Source organism: Sorex fumeus, unplaced genomic scaffold (genome assembly GCF_029834395.1).
Source record: "Sorex fumeus unplaced genomic scaffold, SorFum_2.1 ptg000051l, whole genome shotgun sequence".
Lineage (NCBI taxonomy): Eukaryota > Metazoa > Chordata > Mammalia > Eulipotyphla > Soricidae > Sorex > Sorex fumeus.
In genome coordinates, this window is record NW_026606108.1 from 2220606 (window position 1) to 2235977 (window position 15372).

Genomic DNA, 15372 nt, shown 5'->3' on the forward strand with positions numbered 1-15372 from the left:
GTCCCCGCGGGGGCCCAGACTCGCTCCGCGCGCCGCGCAGCCCCGGCCGGGCGGGGACCGACTCGGAGTTTGCGGCCGGAGGGGCGGGGCTCGGCGGGCGGGAGGACGCGGGAGCCCGGGGGCGCGGCGAGGGTCCCGGCGACCGGCCGGCGCCGCCCCGGGACCCGCCGAGAAGCGCCCGCAGCAGCACCCGAGAGCGAGTCGGCCCAGGGCGAGAGGGCGGCGCGCGGACCGGGGCGCGGTGGGGGGTCCGCCGCCCACCCCCTCCCGGCGCGGCCCCGAGAAAGCCCCGAAGTTCGCGGCCTCGCTGCAGGGACACTTGCAAGGAAAGTCCCGCCCGCCGAGGCCGCGTCTGACTGTTGCCGGCCCTCCTGGCCAGACGTACAGCTCACGGGGGCACGCAGCCACTGTCAGACAAAGCGGCAAAAATGGGCCCGGGGCATGAACACGCCGAGCCCGAAAGTGCCCGGTCTCCGCCCACGCCCCTGGCGGGGCAGGAGCGCTCGGGAAGCGGGGCCGGAGGCTGCACCCCGGAAGGCGTCTTGCCCCGCTACGCTCCGTCTTGCCAGCTCCAGCTGGGGACCCCGCTCTGGCATTTCCCTGGTTTCCCCCACTTCTGCTCAGACGAAAGGTCCCTACCCAGGACTATCTTCGGGGAGACAACACCCCTGCATCGGGCCGCCCCAAGCCGAGTCCCAGCCGAGGGAACGAAATCCCTTAGCAAGTTCCACCTGGAGCGCGGGCTGTCTCGCCGGCGCCTCTGGGCGCTTGAGCCCGTTCCGGTGCCTCTGGAACCGGCTGGCCTCTCCTCGCCCGCTTTGGGTGTGCTGAAAGCAAACTGGAGGTCAAGGGGAGTCATTCTCCTGTGGCCCCTGGTTCACATGGTCCCAGGAATCTAACTAAAAATAGCAACCGGATATTAGGACACAACAGGTGAGGGCTTTGCATACGATCAGCTCATTTAAACCCTGACCCGTCTTGGGGGTAGGGGGTGCTGGGAATGAAAGGGAGGGCCTCGCATAGACAAGGAAAGGGGTCAACCACTGAGCTCCATGCCCAGACCTCCTTTCCCTTCTGAAGAGAAAGGCAGAGCAGAAAATGATGCCAAGTTTCCCCCAGCACAGGTGCTAAGAGACTGGGCCACTCAAGTCAGATCTACACCAGCCCCGCAGTCAGTGGGACTCAGCTGAGCTCAAACTCAGTCAGACGCTCCAGGCCAAGTTTCAGAGGCCTTGCTCTGGTCTTTATTACTTGGGCAAGTGTGGAAATGCTTCCAGCTTCCTGATAATAAAAACAGTCCCATAGCAGAATGTTTATGGAAATGATCGGTATAATGAGAAGTGTGTTGTGATGTTTTTACAATTCAATCAGCGGGGAAGAAAATGTAGTTATTTTTACACCAGGCACCGTGTTGTTGAGTCTGCTTCTGTGCCCCGTGGCCAGCTATCACCCTCATGAGAGTGTTTGCCCCTTTTCGGGGTCCAGGATCATCCCACTTAGCTGGATACCACCCAGAAAGGCCCTTTCCCAGGATGTGTCCTGGGAAGAAGATTGGTGAGTGTGTGTGTGTGTGTGTGTGTGTGTGTGTGTGTGTGTAAATAACAAGTGTGAAAAAAAATATCTTGCCCATATCTGAAGGACAACTCTCAGGCTTTGATTTTTCTCCCTTGCCTTGGTTGATCTGGATGGGGAGAGGGGAGACCTGTGGCAACATATTGGGGTGGGGGAAGAAACAGAGAGACAGACGAAGACAGGGACAGAGAATGGCCAGGAGTGGATATTTGCTTTTCATGTTCAAGGCCCTGGGCTGGATCACTGGCATCACACTGTCCCCTCTGATAGCCAGCTGTTCTGGCCCAATGTCTAATAGGGAGGGAGAGAGGAGGGAGAGAAAGGAGAGTAGAGACTGGGAAGGGGGAGAGAAGGAGGAAAACAGAGAGAGGGAGGCATGGAAAGGAAGAGAGGGCCAGAGAGGGAAAGATGGAGGAAGAGAAACAGAGAGGCAGAGAGAGGCCCCAGAAATGCCCACTCCTTGGATGCACCCCATCTGGGCCCAGGAGAAGCTCCCCTCAGCACTGCATTTGAGAGCAAGGAAACATCTGCTGGAGAAGGAGGGGCTGAGCCTGTCTCCCGCCCAGGAAGCCCCTCAGATTTCTCCAGTCTGGTGCCTGCTGTAGCAACCCTGGGCTCAGGACGGGGCCTCCGGCAGTTGCAGGCCCAGCTTTCTGGCTCACGGGTTTTTGGTTGAACAGAATCTCCCCACTCTGAAATGGCAGTAGTTGTGATCAACCTGTGATCTTGGGAACTGGAGGTTCTGATTTTGGATGGTCATGTGTAATCATGAAGACTTTAGCTCAAATCTCAAAGAGAAACATTCCTGGTCTGGGGCTCAAAGTGTGCCCCTTTCCACAGTGTCTGGGGAATTGTGAGCACCAGGTGCCCACCAGTGAGGCAGCTCCAAGGACAGAGCGAGGCTGAGACCCAAGATGAATCCCCAGCACCAGCCTGGGCACTGAGACTAGAATTGGGTGTGGCTCAGAAATAAGGAGAGAAGGAGGGGCAAGGGAGGGAAGAAGGAGGGAGGGAGGGAGGGAGGAAGGAAGGAAGGAAGGAAGGAAGGAAGGAAGGAAGGAAGGGGAGAGAGGAAGAAAGGTAGTGTATGTTTATGGTCATTCACTTCTTTATGACATTTTCCTATCGTCCCAGGCACTGAGAGCTGAGTTCCTTGATTTCTTTTAGGGATGCACACCTGGTAGTACTGGGAGCTGGGTTCTGAGGTTGTTCTCAGGGGTTCTCTGAAGACCACGTGGTATTTGTGGAATCATCAAAAGCTTAAAAAGTATGTGCTCCAACATACAAAGCTCCAGACCACTGAGCTATCTCCCTGGCCCTTGACTTCCTTTAGCAAATAAAAAGTTTATATGCTTTAAGCAGGGGAGGGAAGTAAAGTATCCTTTTAGGGACCTCCCACTCTATTACTGGGCCATCCCAATCGCCAATAGGTCAATACTAAACCAATGCCAATAGATCAATATGTCTGCACCAACCCACTTCCAATAGATCAATAGGTCAATACCAAGCCAATTCTAATCAATCATTAGGTCAATGCCAATCCAATCCCAATAGATCAATAGATGGATGCAAATCCATCGAATCACGCTTCGAAGGTCAGAGAAAGCCCGTCGTGGCCACCAGGGAACTTCATGGTGCAGTAGATTCTACTTCCTGTCTAGTGTCTCTCCCGAGCAAACTCTCTGCAAGATGCATCCAGCCACTGCAGGCAAGAGTGACTCTCTGTTCATCGTTCCATATGCCCCCTGACATGGCATTCAACACTGCTGATGCTCCATGCGTCCTGGCCATTGCGTGTCTGTGATTGCTCCAAGATGTTTCATTCTCTTAATTCTCCAATGAGGAATGAAGTTCTAGGTCATAGGAAATGCATATGTCTAGGGGAGGTAATAGCCATGATGAGATTTCATCTGGGGAGCTGTGGGCTAGGCAGCCTTGGCCCAGATAGCCTCAATAAAATGCAACAGCCTCAACTTGCCACCATGAGATTTCTCTCTGATTTAAGGGCCCCAAGCCCTGTTAGAATTCCTACCAGCCACTGGAATATTTGCCTTCATGAAATGTCATTCAAATCCTTTGCCATTTTTAAACCAGCCTATTTATCACTTTCTGTGGAGAAACTTGACATGTAGTTTTGATGAGTCTGTGTGTGTGTGTGTGTGTGTGTGTGTGAGAGAGAGAGAGAGAGAGAGAGAGAGAGAGAGAGAGAGAAAGAGAGAGAGAGAGATCAAGTCTTCTCTTCATAATTTACCTTCCCATCTTCAGAAGTGTTTTGTGAACATTATTATTCAGTGTTTTCTTTTATCATATTCTTGCCCAGCCAGAGATTATAAAAATCCACTATTATATTTTCCTCTGAAAGCTTTAGAAAAAAAGCACCCTATTTATGGCTAGGATTTATATCTAATTGATTTTAGTACCCAGTTTAATCTGTGAGTCAATGTTTATTTATTTTCAGAGCACTAATTGTCCTAACATGATGTATTTAAAATGTGATCTATTTACTTCAGAATTTGCATAAAGCAGGCAGTCATATCTCAATACACCCTTTTATGGATTTTGTCCTTTTGATCTATTTTATATAGGCACCATTATCATACTTTTTTAATAACTTTAAAATAATTCTTAATATTGATTACTGTTAGTGCTCTGAAATCATTCCTTTGGCTGTTCTAGTTTATTTGCATTTCCATATAAAAATCACTTGCAAAAGTTTCCCATTTTTGTAACAATTTCCTCTAAAATATTCAGAAGCTAAAAAGAAATTTTAAACAATACAGTCAAATATTTCCATGGAATGTGATGCACAGCTCAAGTGTTATTTGTTCATCACTTTAATTGCTCTTCAATAGCATTAGTGCCTTTAGGCCCTGATAGTGTAGGGCCTTATTCAGTGACATGAAACATCAGTTACTCTTCAGCCTATTGTACAGCTGGAACAGTTCTTTGTGGCCTTTCATAACACGGAGAGTTCCAGTACATGAGTGATTCTGCAGACTGTGTCTCAGTCTGAGTCTTTTTCTCAGGACCAGGTTTAGATTAGGTATGTTTTACCTGGCATCAGGTGCACAACGCTGGTTTGATAGAGTTTGGTCAAGTTGCTATTGAAACATTTGGTTGAGTTGCTATTGGGTAGAGTTTTCTCTGCCCTCAAATTACTTATTTTCCTTTATATATATATTTTTTGGTAAATTTTGCGGCCATACCCAACAGTGCTCAGAGCTTACTCCTGGATTAGGGACCAAGCCTGGTAGTGCTTAAGGGATGTTGTGTGGCACTAGGGATTGGACAGAGGTTAGTAACATGCACAAGTCGAGTGTCTGAACTCTTGTGCTGTCTTTCTGACCCCTCTTTGCTTTTTTGTTCTGTGTTTTTGGTTTATGGCCACACCTGGTGGTGCTCAGGGTTCACTCCTGGCTCTGCACTCAAGGGTCACTCCTGGCAGGGCTCGAGAGATCACATGGGGTGCTGAGAATCAACCGCAGGCTGGCTGTGTGCAAGTCTAGTGCCCTTCTCTCTCTGCTCTCTCCAGTCCACGTCTTGACTTTTTTGCACTTTATATAGAACCTTCAGCATTCTTCCTGTAACTTTTTGAATCGACAGCCCTATTATAGTGTGTGCAATACTGACTTTTCACTCTCTATCTTGTATGCAAATACTCTAACTTTTATCTTTTCCTTTTTTCTGTTTTTGGCCTCCCAAGAGATGCTCAGGAAACCCAGAAGTCCCTCCCAGTGTTCTTTAGACAGTTCACTGTAAGGATGTGGTGCCATGAAGACCCTGCAGTCCTGGGGGACTTCTGGGACACCCTATTGGTGCTCAGACCCTCTAGGGCTTGGGTGGGGATGAGGGGACCATATGTGGTACTGGGACTGAACCAGAGTTGGCAGCATGCATGGTATGTGCCTTAAACTGTGTGCTATCTCTCCTGCTTCACATTCTTTTTTAAATATTTATGCTGTGTTGGGATATTTTAATAGTTTCAGGATTTCTCAATTGCTGATAAATGTTGGACTAGATGATATATATTCAGAGTAAATTCCTAGAGGTGGATTTCTAGGTCAAAGCATGTAATGTGTATTTTAATGAGATATTATCAAATTTCCTTCCCATAGGAAAATTTGTTCATTTTTCATTCCAGCTTTCAAAATTACATTTCCCCTTAGCTCTATCAATAGAGTATTTTTTCAAATGTGTTAACTAAGAGGTGAGAGATGACATCTCAAAATAGATCTACTTTGCATTCTTATTGTGGGTAAAATTGAGCATCTAAGATGTTTATAATCATCTTATATTTTAGCAGATCATCTTCCCGTGCTCTTTGTCCATATTTTTCTTTTCAATATATTTTCATACATCTATATTTTGTCCTCAAATATAAGGGCCTGTATTTTTATATATCATACTCATGTACCTGAGGTAGAGGCGGCGAATAATTTTGTCTTCCTGTCATTTCTGTATGATTCGATAATCGGATCTAATATTCCTGGAGTTTAAGTTGTTAATATTGGGGTGAAGAAACATTGCAGTCGGTAGGGAGTTTGCCTTGCATGAGGCTGACCTGAGTTCAGTCTCCAGCACCCCACATGGTCCCCCAGCCTGCCAGGAGTGATCTCTGAGTGCAGAGCCAAGAGTAAGTCATGAGCACCACCAGGCATGGCCCCAAAACAAATAAAAACTGATAAATGTAAAAGTCATCCATAGTTTTGCAGCTAAATGTTTAAATTTCTATGCCCAAGTTATAAAATAATTTACTTATAAGTGGTCCTGCCATCCATGTGATTGCATTTTTCCACATCTGATCCTTTGAGATATGTATAGTATGTGAAATATGGTTGCCATTTCAATATTTCCTAAGTGGTTCTCCACATCTTCCATACTACACAGTTTAAAGTTCAACTTTGCTATAGGGATTATATTTCCTCAGTTTACTATCTCACTATCAGCAAGCACGACAGAGCCTAGCAAGCTCCCCGTGGCATTTTCGATATGCCAAAAACAGTAACAACAAATCTCAGTGCTACTATCTGCTAAATTTTTATACATACCTGGATTTGGTTCTGAAATTTTGTTTTTTGTTTTTGTTTTTTACATTTAGAAATACTGCTATTTATTCAGCCACTGATTAAACTGATCGAAGAGGTTCTGAAGCTTTTTATTGTCTTTGGTACCACATCTGGCAATACTGAAAGGTCACTCCTGACAGTGCTCTGGGGACCACATGTCATGCTGGGGATTGAACTTGGATGGCCACATATGTGCCCACACTATTTCTCCAGCCCTGCTTTTGAGTTTTTATTCTATCCCAATGACTACTATAACTTTGCTCAAGCCACCGTTTTAATCTTAGAGATTTTGGACCGAGTTTTTACATCTGAGTCAGTTTGTATCTTCTTGTTCAATAATTTCTTGTATTCTCATATTTCTCTTTCCAAGTTGATCTTATTTCCAACTCGTATAGAATGAATGGATAATGTATCTTAGGAAACTGATGTCTTTATGATGGCAAACTGCCTTCGGTACTGTTAAGGAAAGGTTTTGTTCTAGTTCACATAGAATTTTCATATGCCTTTCTTTCTAATAAGTCAATCTTTTGGGGTCAGAGAGATAGGAAAGACATTAACATGCTTTACTTGCAAGTGACCAACCCCAGTTCAATCCAGGGCACTGCATAAGGTCCCCTGAGCACAGAGCCAGGAGAAAGCCCTGAGCACCACCAGGCATGGGTCAGCCAACCCACACCCCCCAAAACAATTCGACCTTTTTAATTTCTATTGTAAAGGGTGGTTTTTGCTTCCATCATGTTCTCCAAATGCCAATTTTTCGTGCACATAAGCAGTCTTATTATTTCATATTATTTTTATATTTCCTTTTTTTAAATTGTCGTGCTGTTTGAGTTAATTTTATCATTGATTCACTAGCATTTTCCATTTTCATTCTGATTGCCTGCAAAGATTTTACATGGGTTTCCTTCCCTTTTTGTATTTCATTTTATTAATCAATCATCCATCCTGATTCATTAATGGAGTTTTATGCAAGCCACGTAAGTCAGTTTTACTTTTACCTTGATTTCACTTACCTTGTATTTCATTTGGGCTATGTTGTTGTTCTCATTTTTGGAGTAAGGATTTCACTTACTTTGATTTTTTTGAAGTCTTCGTTCTTCTTCATCCTGTTGTTTTTGTTGGGGACCCCGCCGGGCAATGCTCAGGGGACCATGTCTTAGTACTGGAGATTTGAGCCCTGTGCCACTGCTTGCAAGGCAAGGCCTTTCCCCTCACCTCCCTCTGCACCCCTTGGTATGTGTTTTGAAATAGACCATCACTCCCCCTTTCTCACTGTTCATTGCTGTGTGTTTATTTTTGTGGTGGTTGTTAACTGTTTTTTCTGTCTGGTGAGTTTTCCCAGGTGGTGGTGCTGTGGTGTCCCCTGTGGGGTGATGTCTCTCATACCTGCTGTCCCTCCTGGGGTGTTCTCTCAGCTCACTCTTCAGCAATGATGCTGCCTGGAACAAGCACAGAGTTTTCCAGATTCTGAGGAACAATACCACAGACCTCTGGGCAGCCCTCGTGGACGTGATTTCCAGGGCCTTGTTTTAGCATGTCTGTGCTCTTTCTCTCTTGGTCCCTTTCTCTCTCTCCCTCTCCCTCTCTCTCTTTCCCTCCCTCCCTCTTTCCCTCTCTTTCTCACCCTTTCTCTCTCTCCCTCTCCCTCTCACCTCTTCCTCTCTCTTTTGCTCTCTTGCTCTCTCTCTCTCATTCTCTCCCTCTGTTCTCTCTCCCTCTTTTTCTTTCTTGCTCTCTTGCTCCCTCTATCCCTGTCCCTCTCTTTCTCTCTCTCCTTCCCTCCTCTCTTTCTCCCTCTTTTCTTTGCTCTTCCACTCTTGCTCTCTCATTCTCTCTCCCTCTTTTTTTAATCCCTCTCACCCTCTCTCCCTATCTCTCTCTCTGTCCCTCTCCCTCTGTCTTCCTCTCTCTCCCTCCCTCTCTTCTCCCCCACCTCTCTCCTCTCCCTACCCCAAGCCTACTCACTGCTAGTCTCCTCTTTGAGAAACTATAATTCTACCTTCCCATGTGGTGATTTATCACAATGAAGCCCACCAGGTATCTCCAACCTCTCCCAGCAGACCTGCCCAGGACTCTGTTAGCCTCCACAGACTTGAGCAAGGGGGTGGTCTGGCCAATTCTTGAAGACATTTTCTGCTCCTACATGCTCCCCTCCAGCTCCAGCCACATGAGTTCTTGTTTCAGTGCACAAATACCCTAAGCATAGTCAGCAGACACTGGGATGTCAGAAGCAGAGCCTGGGGAATTTAGCAGGTATCTTTGAAGCAGAGTCTTAAGTCTTGATAATTTGCTATTTTGTTCTTGCCTGGGTGCACTTTGATACCATCTTGTCTAAACTAAATTAAATTTGTTTTACCCAGGGGGAAATTCTGACCTTGGGGTTTATATTAGGTGGACAATTGGGACGATCCCCACATTCCCCAATGGCTAACCTTTATCCTGGGGATTAAGCTTTTGTCTTGGAGCTCCAAGTCAGGCAAAGCATGGCAAAGTCTGGGTGCACAGAAATATTTTTTGGAATCATCTGTGTCCCCTTGGGTGGCCCCCGCTGCTGGTCTTCATAGTCCTGTGCCAAGGGGAAGGAAGGAGACGGTCGAATCCAGAGGTGGGCTTGCCATGGACCTCCCTGTTCTGGGGTTCAAAAGCTTCTCTTCCACCACCACTTTTAATTCCATCCCATTTTCAGAGCACTGAAATCCTGACTTTGGATCATCATGCCAGTTTGACAGCATTGGGTGAGGGAGAGCGTTCTTGCTGCTAAACCCATTCTAGAAGTATCCCAACTGGATAAGAAATCAGAGGGTCACTCATACAAGTTCAAGCCTGTGACTCAGAATGAACCCGTGGTCACAACCTAGGATGTGCTGTTAGAGCAAATGTGGAAAGCCATGAGGTTTTGATTTTATAAACTCTCAAGATACAAGCTCCCCTACTGAGAGGGACTGAACCAGATCCTCCCATCTGCCACATTCCAGACTTCCTTCCCTCTGTCCGCTTACCTTCACAGAGACCTTCCCATGGTCTGCAACAGAGCTGATGATCACTCCTGGAAGCTGTCCACAGATCATAGAGTAAGTCAGGTTCAGTTAGGACAATCGAGTCAAGCAGAATGCCTTTCAAATATCCCTCTCGAAGGTCCCACGTTACAAAGTATAGTATCTGATCTTTGGATTTGTCTCTTAATTTGAATTGAAAAAGGCTAAGAAATCCCTTTTCTTCAGACTTCCTATTAAGGGAGTTTGAAGAAGTAAATATTTTTGAAGCCTTAAGTAAGTCATGCTCCTTTCAAAACAGGCTCAGAACTAGAGCAACTTGACTAAAAATGATGGTGACATAGAATCATGTAAATCTTGGATGAGGTGAATCTTATTTTTTTTCCACATTCAAAATCATTACCTTCCAGCACTGCAAACCCAGCAAGTAATTGCTATGATCAGCGCAATTCATATTCAAATGCCCGCCATCCTTGCTTCCTGGAGCCAGCCTCCCAGATGCGCCTGCATTGTCAAAAGGTATGAAGACTAATTTTTAAATATTTAAAACACTGTTTTCACTGAGAGAATTCAATTTCCGAGGAAATAAATGTTCTTTGGGATTTAACACTAGCTCTTACAATGGGGGCTAATGTTGATTGAAAACTCCCTGACCAGGCAGCCAAGCTGTCCTTTCATGAGCCTATCCCCTCTGGCCTGTGACCACATCAGTTTAACATCAGTCCTCAACCTCAGAGCTCTGAGAGTTTGTCTCATCATACTTAAAGTCCATCAGAGCCAGGTCTGCCTGTCTCACCTGCTGCCACCCCTCCTCTTTCCCCTCCACTCCTCTCTTTGAGGAAGGAGGGAAGCCTAAAAAGGCCTACACTGACAGTTCATTTCAATCTTCCCGAAGATGTTTCCAAGATCACAGAAACTCTGATTTTGATATTGGAGGGAACAGACTTAAAGGTCATGCTTCTAGTGAAGTAAAACAACAAGAAAAGTCTCTTGGGCATTCTTAATAGAGAATCATTCAAGCAGGACTGGAAGCACATTTTTTCTTGTTAGGTTACATTTTGTTCAAATCAAGGTCCGGGGCCAGAGTGATAAGACAGCACCTAGGATGTTCACCTTGCAGGTAGCTGACCTGAGTTTGATCCCCAGTATCCCATATTTGTCTCCTGAGCACTGCCACAAGTGATCCTTGAGCACTGAGCACCACCAGAGATGGCTCTCGAAAACCAATCAATCAATAAATAAATAAATCAGAGTGGGTGCTGGAATTTGACTTGTCATTTCCCTGTATCCTCTGCTGGGATTTGAGTCAACGGATGAACCTCTTTGGGTTTCAACACCCCTGATTGTAAAATAGAGGTTTGCTGTACCTATGTGCCATAATTTGCCCCAGGAGAGACAAGAGAACCAGTCCCCAGGCATCAAAATTACATAAAGGATAGAAAGTTGGACTTTGGAATCTTCCAGGGGTGGCAGTGCCATCCCTCTAACTGTGATCATTGTCCTAATATCACTTGAAAGCCCCCGTCCTTAATTTTGGGTTTTGGGCCACACCCAGTGGTGCTCAGGACTTCTTCCTGGCTCTGCACTCAGGAATAACTCCTGGCAAGGCTCAGGAGACCATATGGGATACTGAGAATTAAACCATCAGCCAAATACAAGGTCAGTGCCTTACTCAGTATATTATCTCTCCAGTCCCTGAACCCCATTATTGTACCTAAGTGTTTAGGCCGGGCTTGTCTAAAGTCTACCATAGATGGATGCACAGATTCCTCCCCTCTTTGCATCCATCCATGAGAAAATTTAGAAGTCAGACTGACCACTGGCTTATTTGAGGTTTTTCCATTTGTGGTGATGTCAAGAGAGATACATTTAAGCATCTTGTTCTAAAAGTAGGGCAAAGCAATTTATACTTACTTTCAAAAATTTTATTTCTTTCCTTGTTATTTTTTTTTCTCAAGGTGATTCTTTATTATGTCCTCATTAAAAGTAACACTGAAATATCTACAATCCCAAATCAGAGGGTGGAAAACTAATGCTCTCCACTAAATATTCATCAGACTTAAAGGCTCAGCAGCATATATTTAAATGTGTTGGGCATATTTTCAAACTGGAATCAATCCAGTGGAACTCCTGGGGTTTTCTGTAACCAAGGCTAGAACTTGTCAGAAAAATGAATACAAACTGAATGAGAAGACATCATTTCCCGTTAGGGCTGGTGTTTAAAGTATGTGAAGGTGTTTTAAATGTGCACAGCCTTTTAGACATAACATCACACCTGTCCCTCCAAAGACGACAACAGAGGAACACAATGAAACAACCCATGGAGAGAGAAGCTGGCGTTGGCCAAATGTTTGGTTTCTTGTCTATTTGGGCGGCATAAAATGGTATGGCTGGCTAATGGAAAACCCACGCTTCAGACTAAAAATACATTGTCCTTGGTAATGGAGTAGTACTCCTCCTTTGAAGATGAAAAGCATCCTTTGTGTTAAGTTTTCGACTTGTCAGTTCCCAAAACCAGACCCCAGAAATACTCTGTGTTCCTCTGCTAATACAAAGAAGCAGATGCCAGCAAATGGGCACCTGCCCTTTCAAGGAGCCCAAGACCCGTCTCATTGGATGCACCCTGTAATATGATGACTGACCTTGCATCTTATGGACAGGGCTTTTGGGATAAATACTCAGAACTTTCAGTAAAAGGACGCTAGGGCCGTTCACACGATGAAAGATGCTACATGCCCATGCCTGGGTGTACCTGCACCAACCAAACCAGACTGGCGACAGATTATGAAGAATTAGGGGGCTAGAGACATAGAACAGTAGGTAAGGCATTGGTCATGCACACAGTCAACCTGAACTTGATCCCTAGAACTGCATATGAACCCCTGAGTGCAGCCAGGAGTGACACCTGAGCACAGAGAAAGGAGTAAGCCCTGAGCATCATCAGGTATGTCTCCAAGGCCAAAATCCAGACAGAAAAAGAATAAGGTAATTAGGCAGAGGGAGAGTGTAGGGCTTAAGCCACATGTAAGGCTCAGGTAATACCACTGGCACCACATGGTCCCTCAAGCATATCAAGGTGCAATCCTGGTGGCCCCCACACATACCAACAATGTGATGTATATAATTCCCGACACTCCAGGAACTGAGTAGTACCCCTGTCCTCAGACCTGGCATTGAACTGATGGTCTGACTGTTGGCTAGAGAATTACCTGACCTGACCAGGAATTTCCCATTCCTCACCCCCCAAACCCAATAAATTAGATACCCCAGCAGCCCACTTAGGCAGGTCTGATTTTTGTTGTTTCGTTTGGGGGCCACATCTGGCTGTGTTCAGGACTTACGCTTGGCTCTGTGCTCCAGATCACTACTTCTTGTTTGGGGGGAACCGCATAGGCATGGTGTGGGCAAGGCCAGCGCCCTACCTGTGGTACTATCTCTTCTGCCCCTAGACAGATTGAACTTTGATACTGTTAACTCACAGTGGTACTTTCTTTACAGTATTCCACGTGAGTTAAGGAGGAAGAAGAAAGTTTCTCTATGCCATATCACTTCTGTACCTGTCCCCATGACCACCATGACAGAATGTACCACTGCTCCTCTCTGCTCATGGAGCAGCAGAAGGCTGGGTGGGCTCTCTGCCCACCAAACAAGCATCATTTTGCAGACACCCTCAAATAAGGCTCTAGTGGACAGAACCCCACAAGCTACTAGTCCTGGAGACAAAGGACTATCTATCCTATAAGCAGATGGACAGGAGTATCTGTCTGCTCATAGAATAGCTTTTCTCTCTTCACTCTACCCAAGGGCATCAGTTTGGCCATTTCCTGATGAGTTTCTGTTTCTATCAAAGAAAAAAGATGATTATTTTCCAAATAGGAATCATCTTTAAAAAAAAGATATGTACCCACCAGATCAGCTCATTTTTCACTTTTTAATGAACATTTAAGATTCATATACAAAAGCGAACAGAGCAATAGTTCAACCATGGAAAGCATACATGAAATCAAATAAAAACAATTGACCATCACGTATTACCACTGAAGCGCAGTTGCCCTGGCACAGGGGGAGCTGTGTTACTCCACAGGTAACAAGGGCCGACCACCACAGGCGCCACACGGGTCTTGCTTTAGTTGCTTCTTGTCTATTTTGGTCATTATTTGCTTAGTGAAGGAGAATGGGGTTGGGAAGAAATTATTTCCTCTTACCAAAAAAAACAAAAAGAATTTTTATGCAGTTAAATTTTTCCATAGGGAAAAGATTTTAAGTGTGAACCTAGCATACCCTATTATTTCTGTTATTGAATTTGTCTGCTTAAATATTTGCTATGTTATTATTATTATTATTAATTTTGCTTTTTGGGGTCATACCCAGCAACACTCAGGGGATACTCCTGGCTTTGCACTCAGGAATTACTCCTGGCAGTGCTTGGCGGATCATAAGGGATGCCAGGGATTGAACCCGGGTTGGCCGCGTGCAAGGCAAACGCTGCCCAACCCGCTGTACTATCACTCCAGCCCCGCTATGCTATTTCTTAATATGAGATCATGCAACTGTCTTCTGACTGTAGAACAGGAAGAATTCGCTAAGGAATTCATTTTGTCGTTCACTGCTGACGGTTTGCCTTTGGTGACTGAGACATGTGTCCTTGGTCACTGCCGAGGGCTGACCAACACGTCATCACAGAGCGTTTTGTAAAACATTGGGAAAATTTATATGAAATGACATTGGAAGTATAAAAACCGTTGTTCAATAACCCTTGGAACTGTTAAAAATAGACTTATCTGGATTGTAAACGATCGCTGTGAGATAGATCCTGGGTATTCAAGGCTGGGAGTTTCTATTTCTCGCCATGTTCTAGAAAGATTTCTGCTCTCCACCCCCACCCTTTTGAATCAAGGCGACCTCTTTGAAACTTCTGACACTTATATATAGAAACATCAAGGCAATATTATTGGTACACATTATGGAACATGCAAAAATTTCCTGAAAGAGAGTGCCCACGTAGAGAAGGTCCCAGGGTCCCTGTGGCCTGGGCATCTTCTGGCTGGTGGGTGACTCTCTGAGTTATTTTGGTGAACCAGCGCCCTTGATCACAGGCTCCCTATTCAGATAGGTGGCCCAGTAGACCAAGTTGAAAGTGCCGAACAAAACTGGAAACACAATACGGGACATCTTATCGATCTTGCTGATGCTATTGTAAGTCTTTTTGTTTTCTGCAGCTTTCTCTTCCGGGGCTTTCCCTGGGACCAAGACTGCTTCGGCAGAGACCTGATCCCTGGGGATGTTGGGTGGGAGGGGCAACCTCGCAGTGTTATAAGCATTGGTGGTCGTATTCAGTAGGCGTTCCCGCTCTTTTTTCTGGAAAACAGGATGAGAAGGTAAGGAAGGGGGCTGCTCTGTATAGGAAATCCACCCATTCACGATGCTGTTGGGTATCTTTTAAAAATTACTTAATGAAAGGACCATGATTTACAAAGTTAATGATAGTTGAGTTTTAGGTATAGAATATTCTAGCACTAATCCCACCCCTTGTATTCACTTCCCTCCACCCATGTCCCCTAGTTCCTTCCCCGACCTCCACTGGCCATCTTGACAGTTTGGTGACTATGGTTTAGATCTCGTGATTTCAGAGTTGCTGATACAGAGCTATAGCACTCCCTCACATCAGCACTGGAGGCCTATGGACCCTGCCTGCTGTTATTCACTTTCTCTCCTTCTCCTTCCCCTACCACTTTCTTTCC

The 15372-nt window shown here is 45.6% G+C and overlaps 1 protein-coding gene across 2 annotated transcripts in view; it reads right to left on the reverse strand.

Moving 5' to 3' along the window:
• Nucleotides 1-14328: 14328 nt before the first annotated feature.
• Nucleotides 14329-15372, reverse strand: part of GABRA5 (gamma-aminobutyric acid type A receptor subunit alpha5) — a 76418-nt gene continuing 75374 nt past the window's right edge. For both annotated transcript variants that reach the window (XM_056124365.1, XM_056124364.1), the window contains exon 10: nt 14329-14989. In XM_056124365.1, coding sequence (XP_055980340.1) covers nt 14696-14989 — 294 coding nt within the window. In that variant the 3' untranslated portion in view covers nt 14329-14695. The remainder of the gene's footprint in view (nt 14990-15372) is intronic.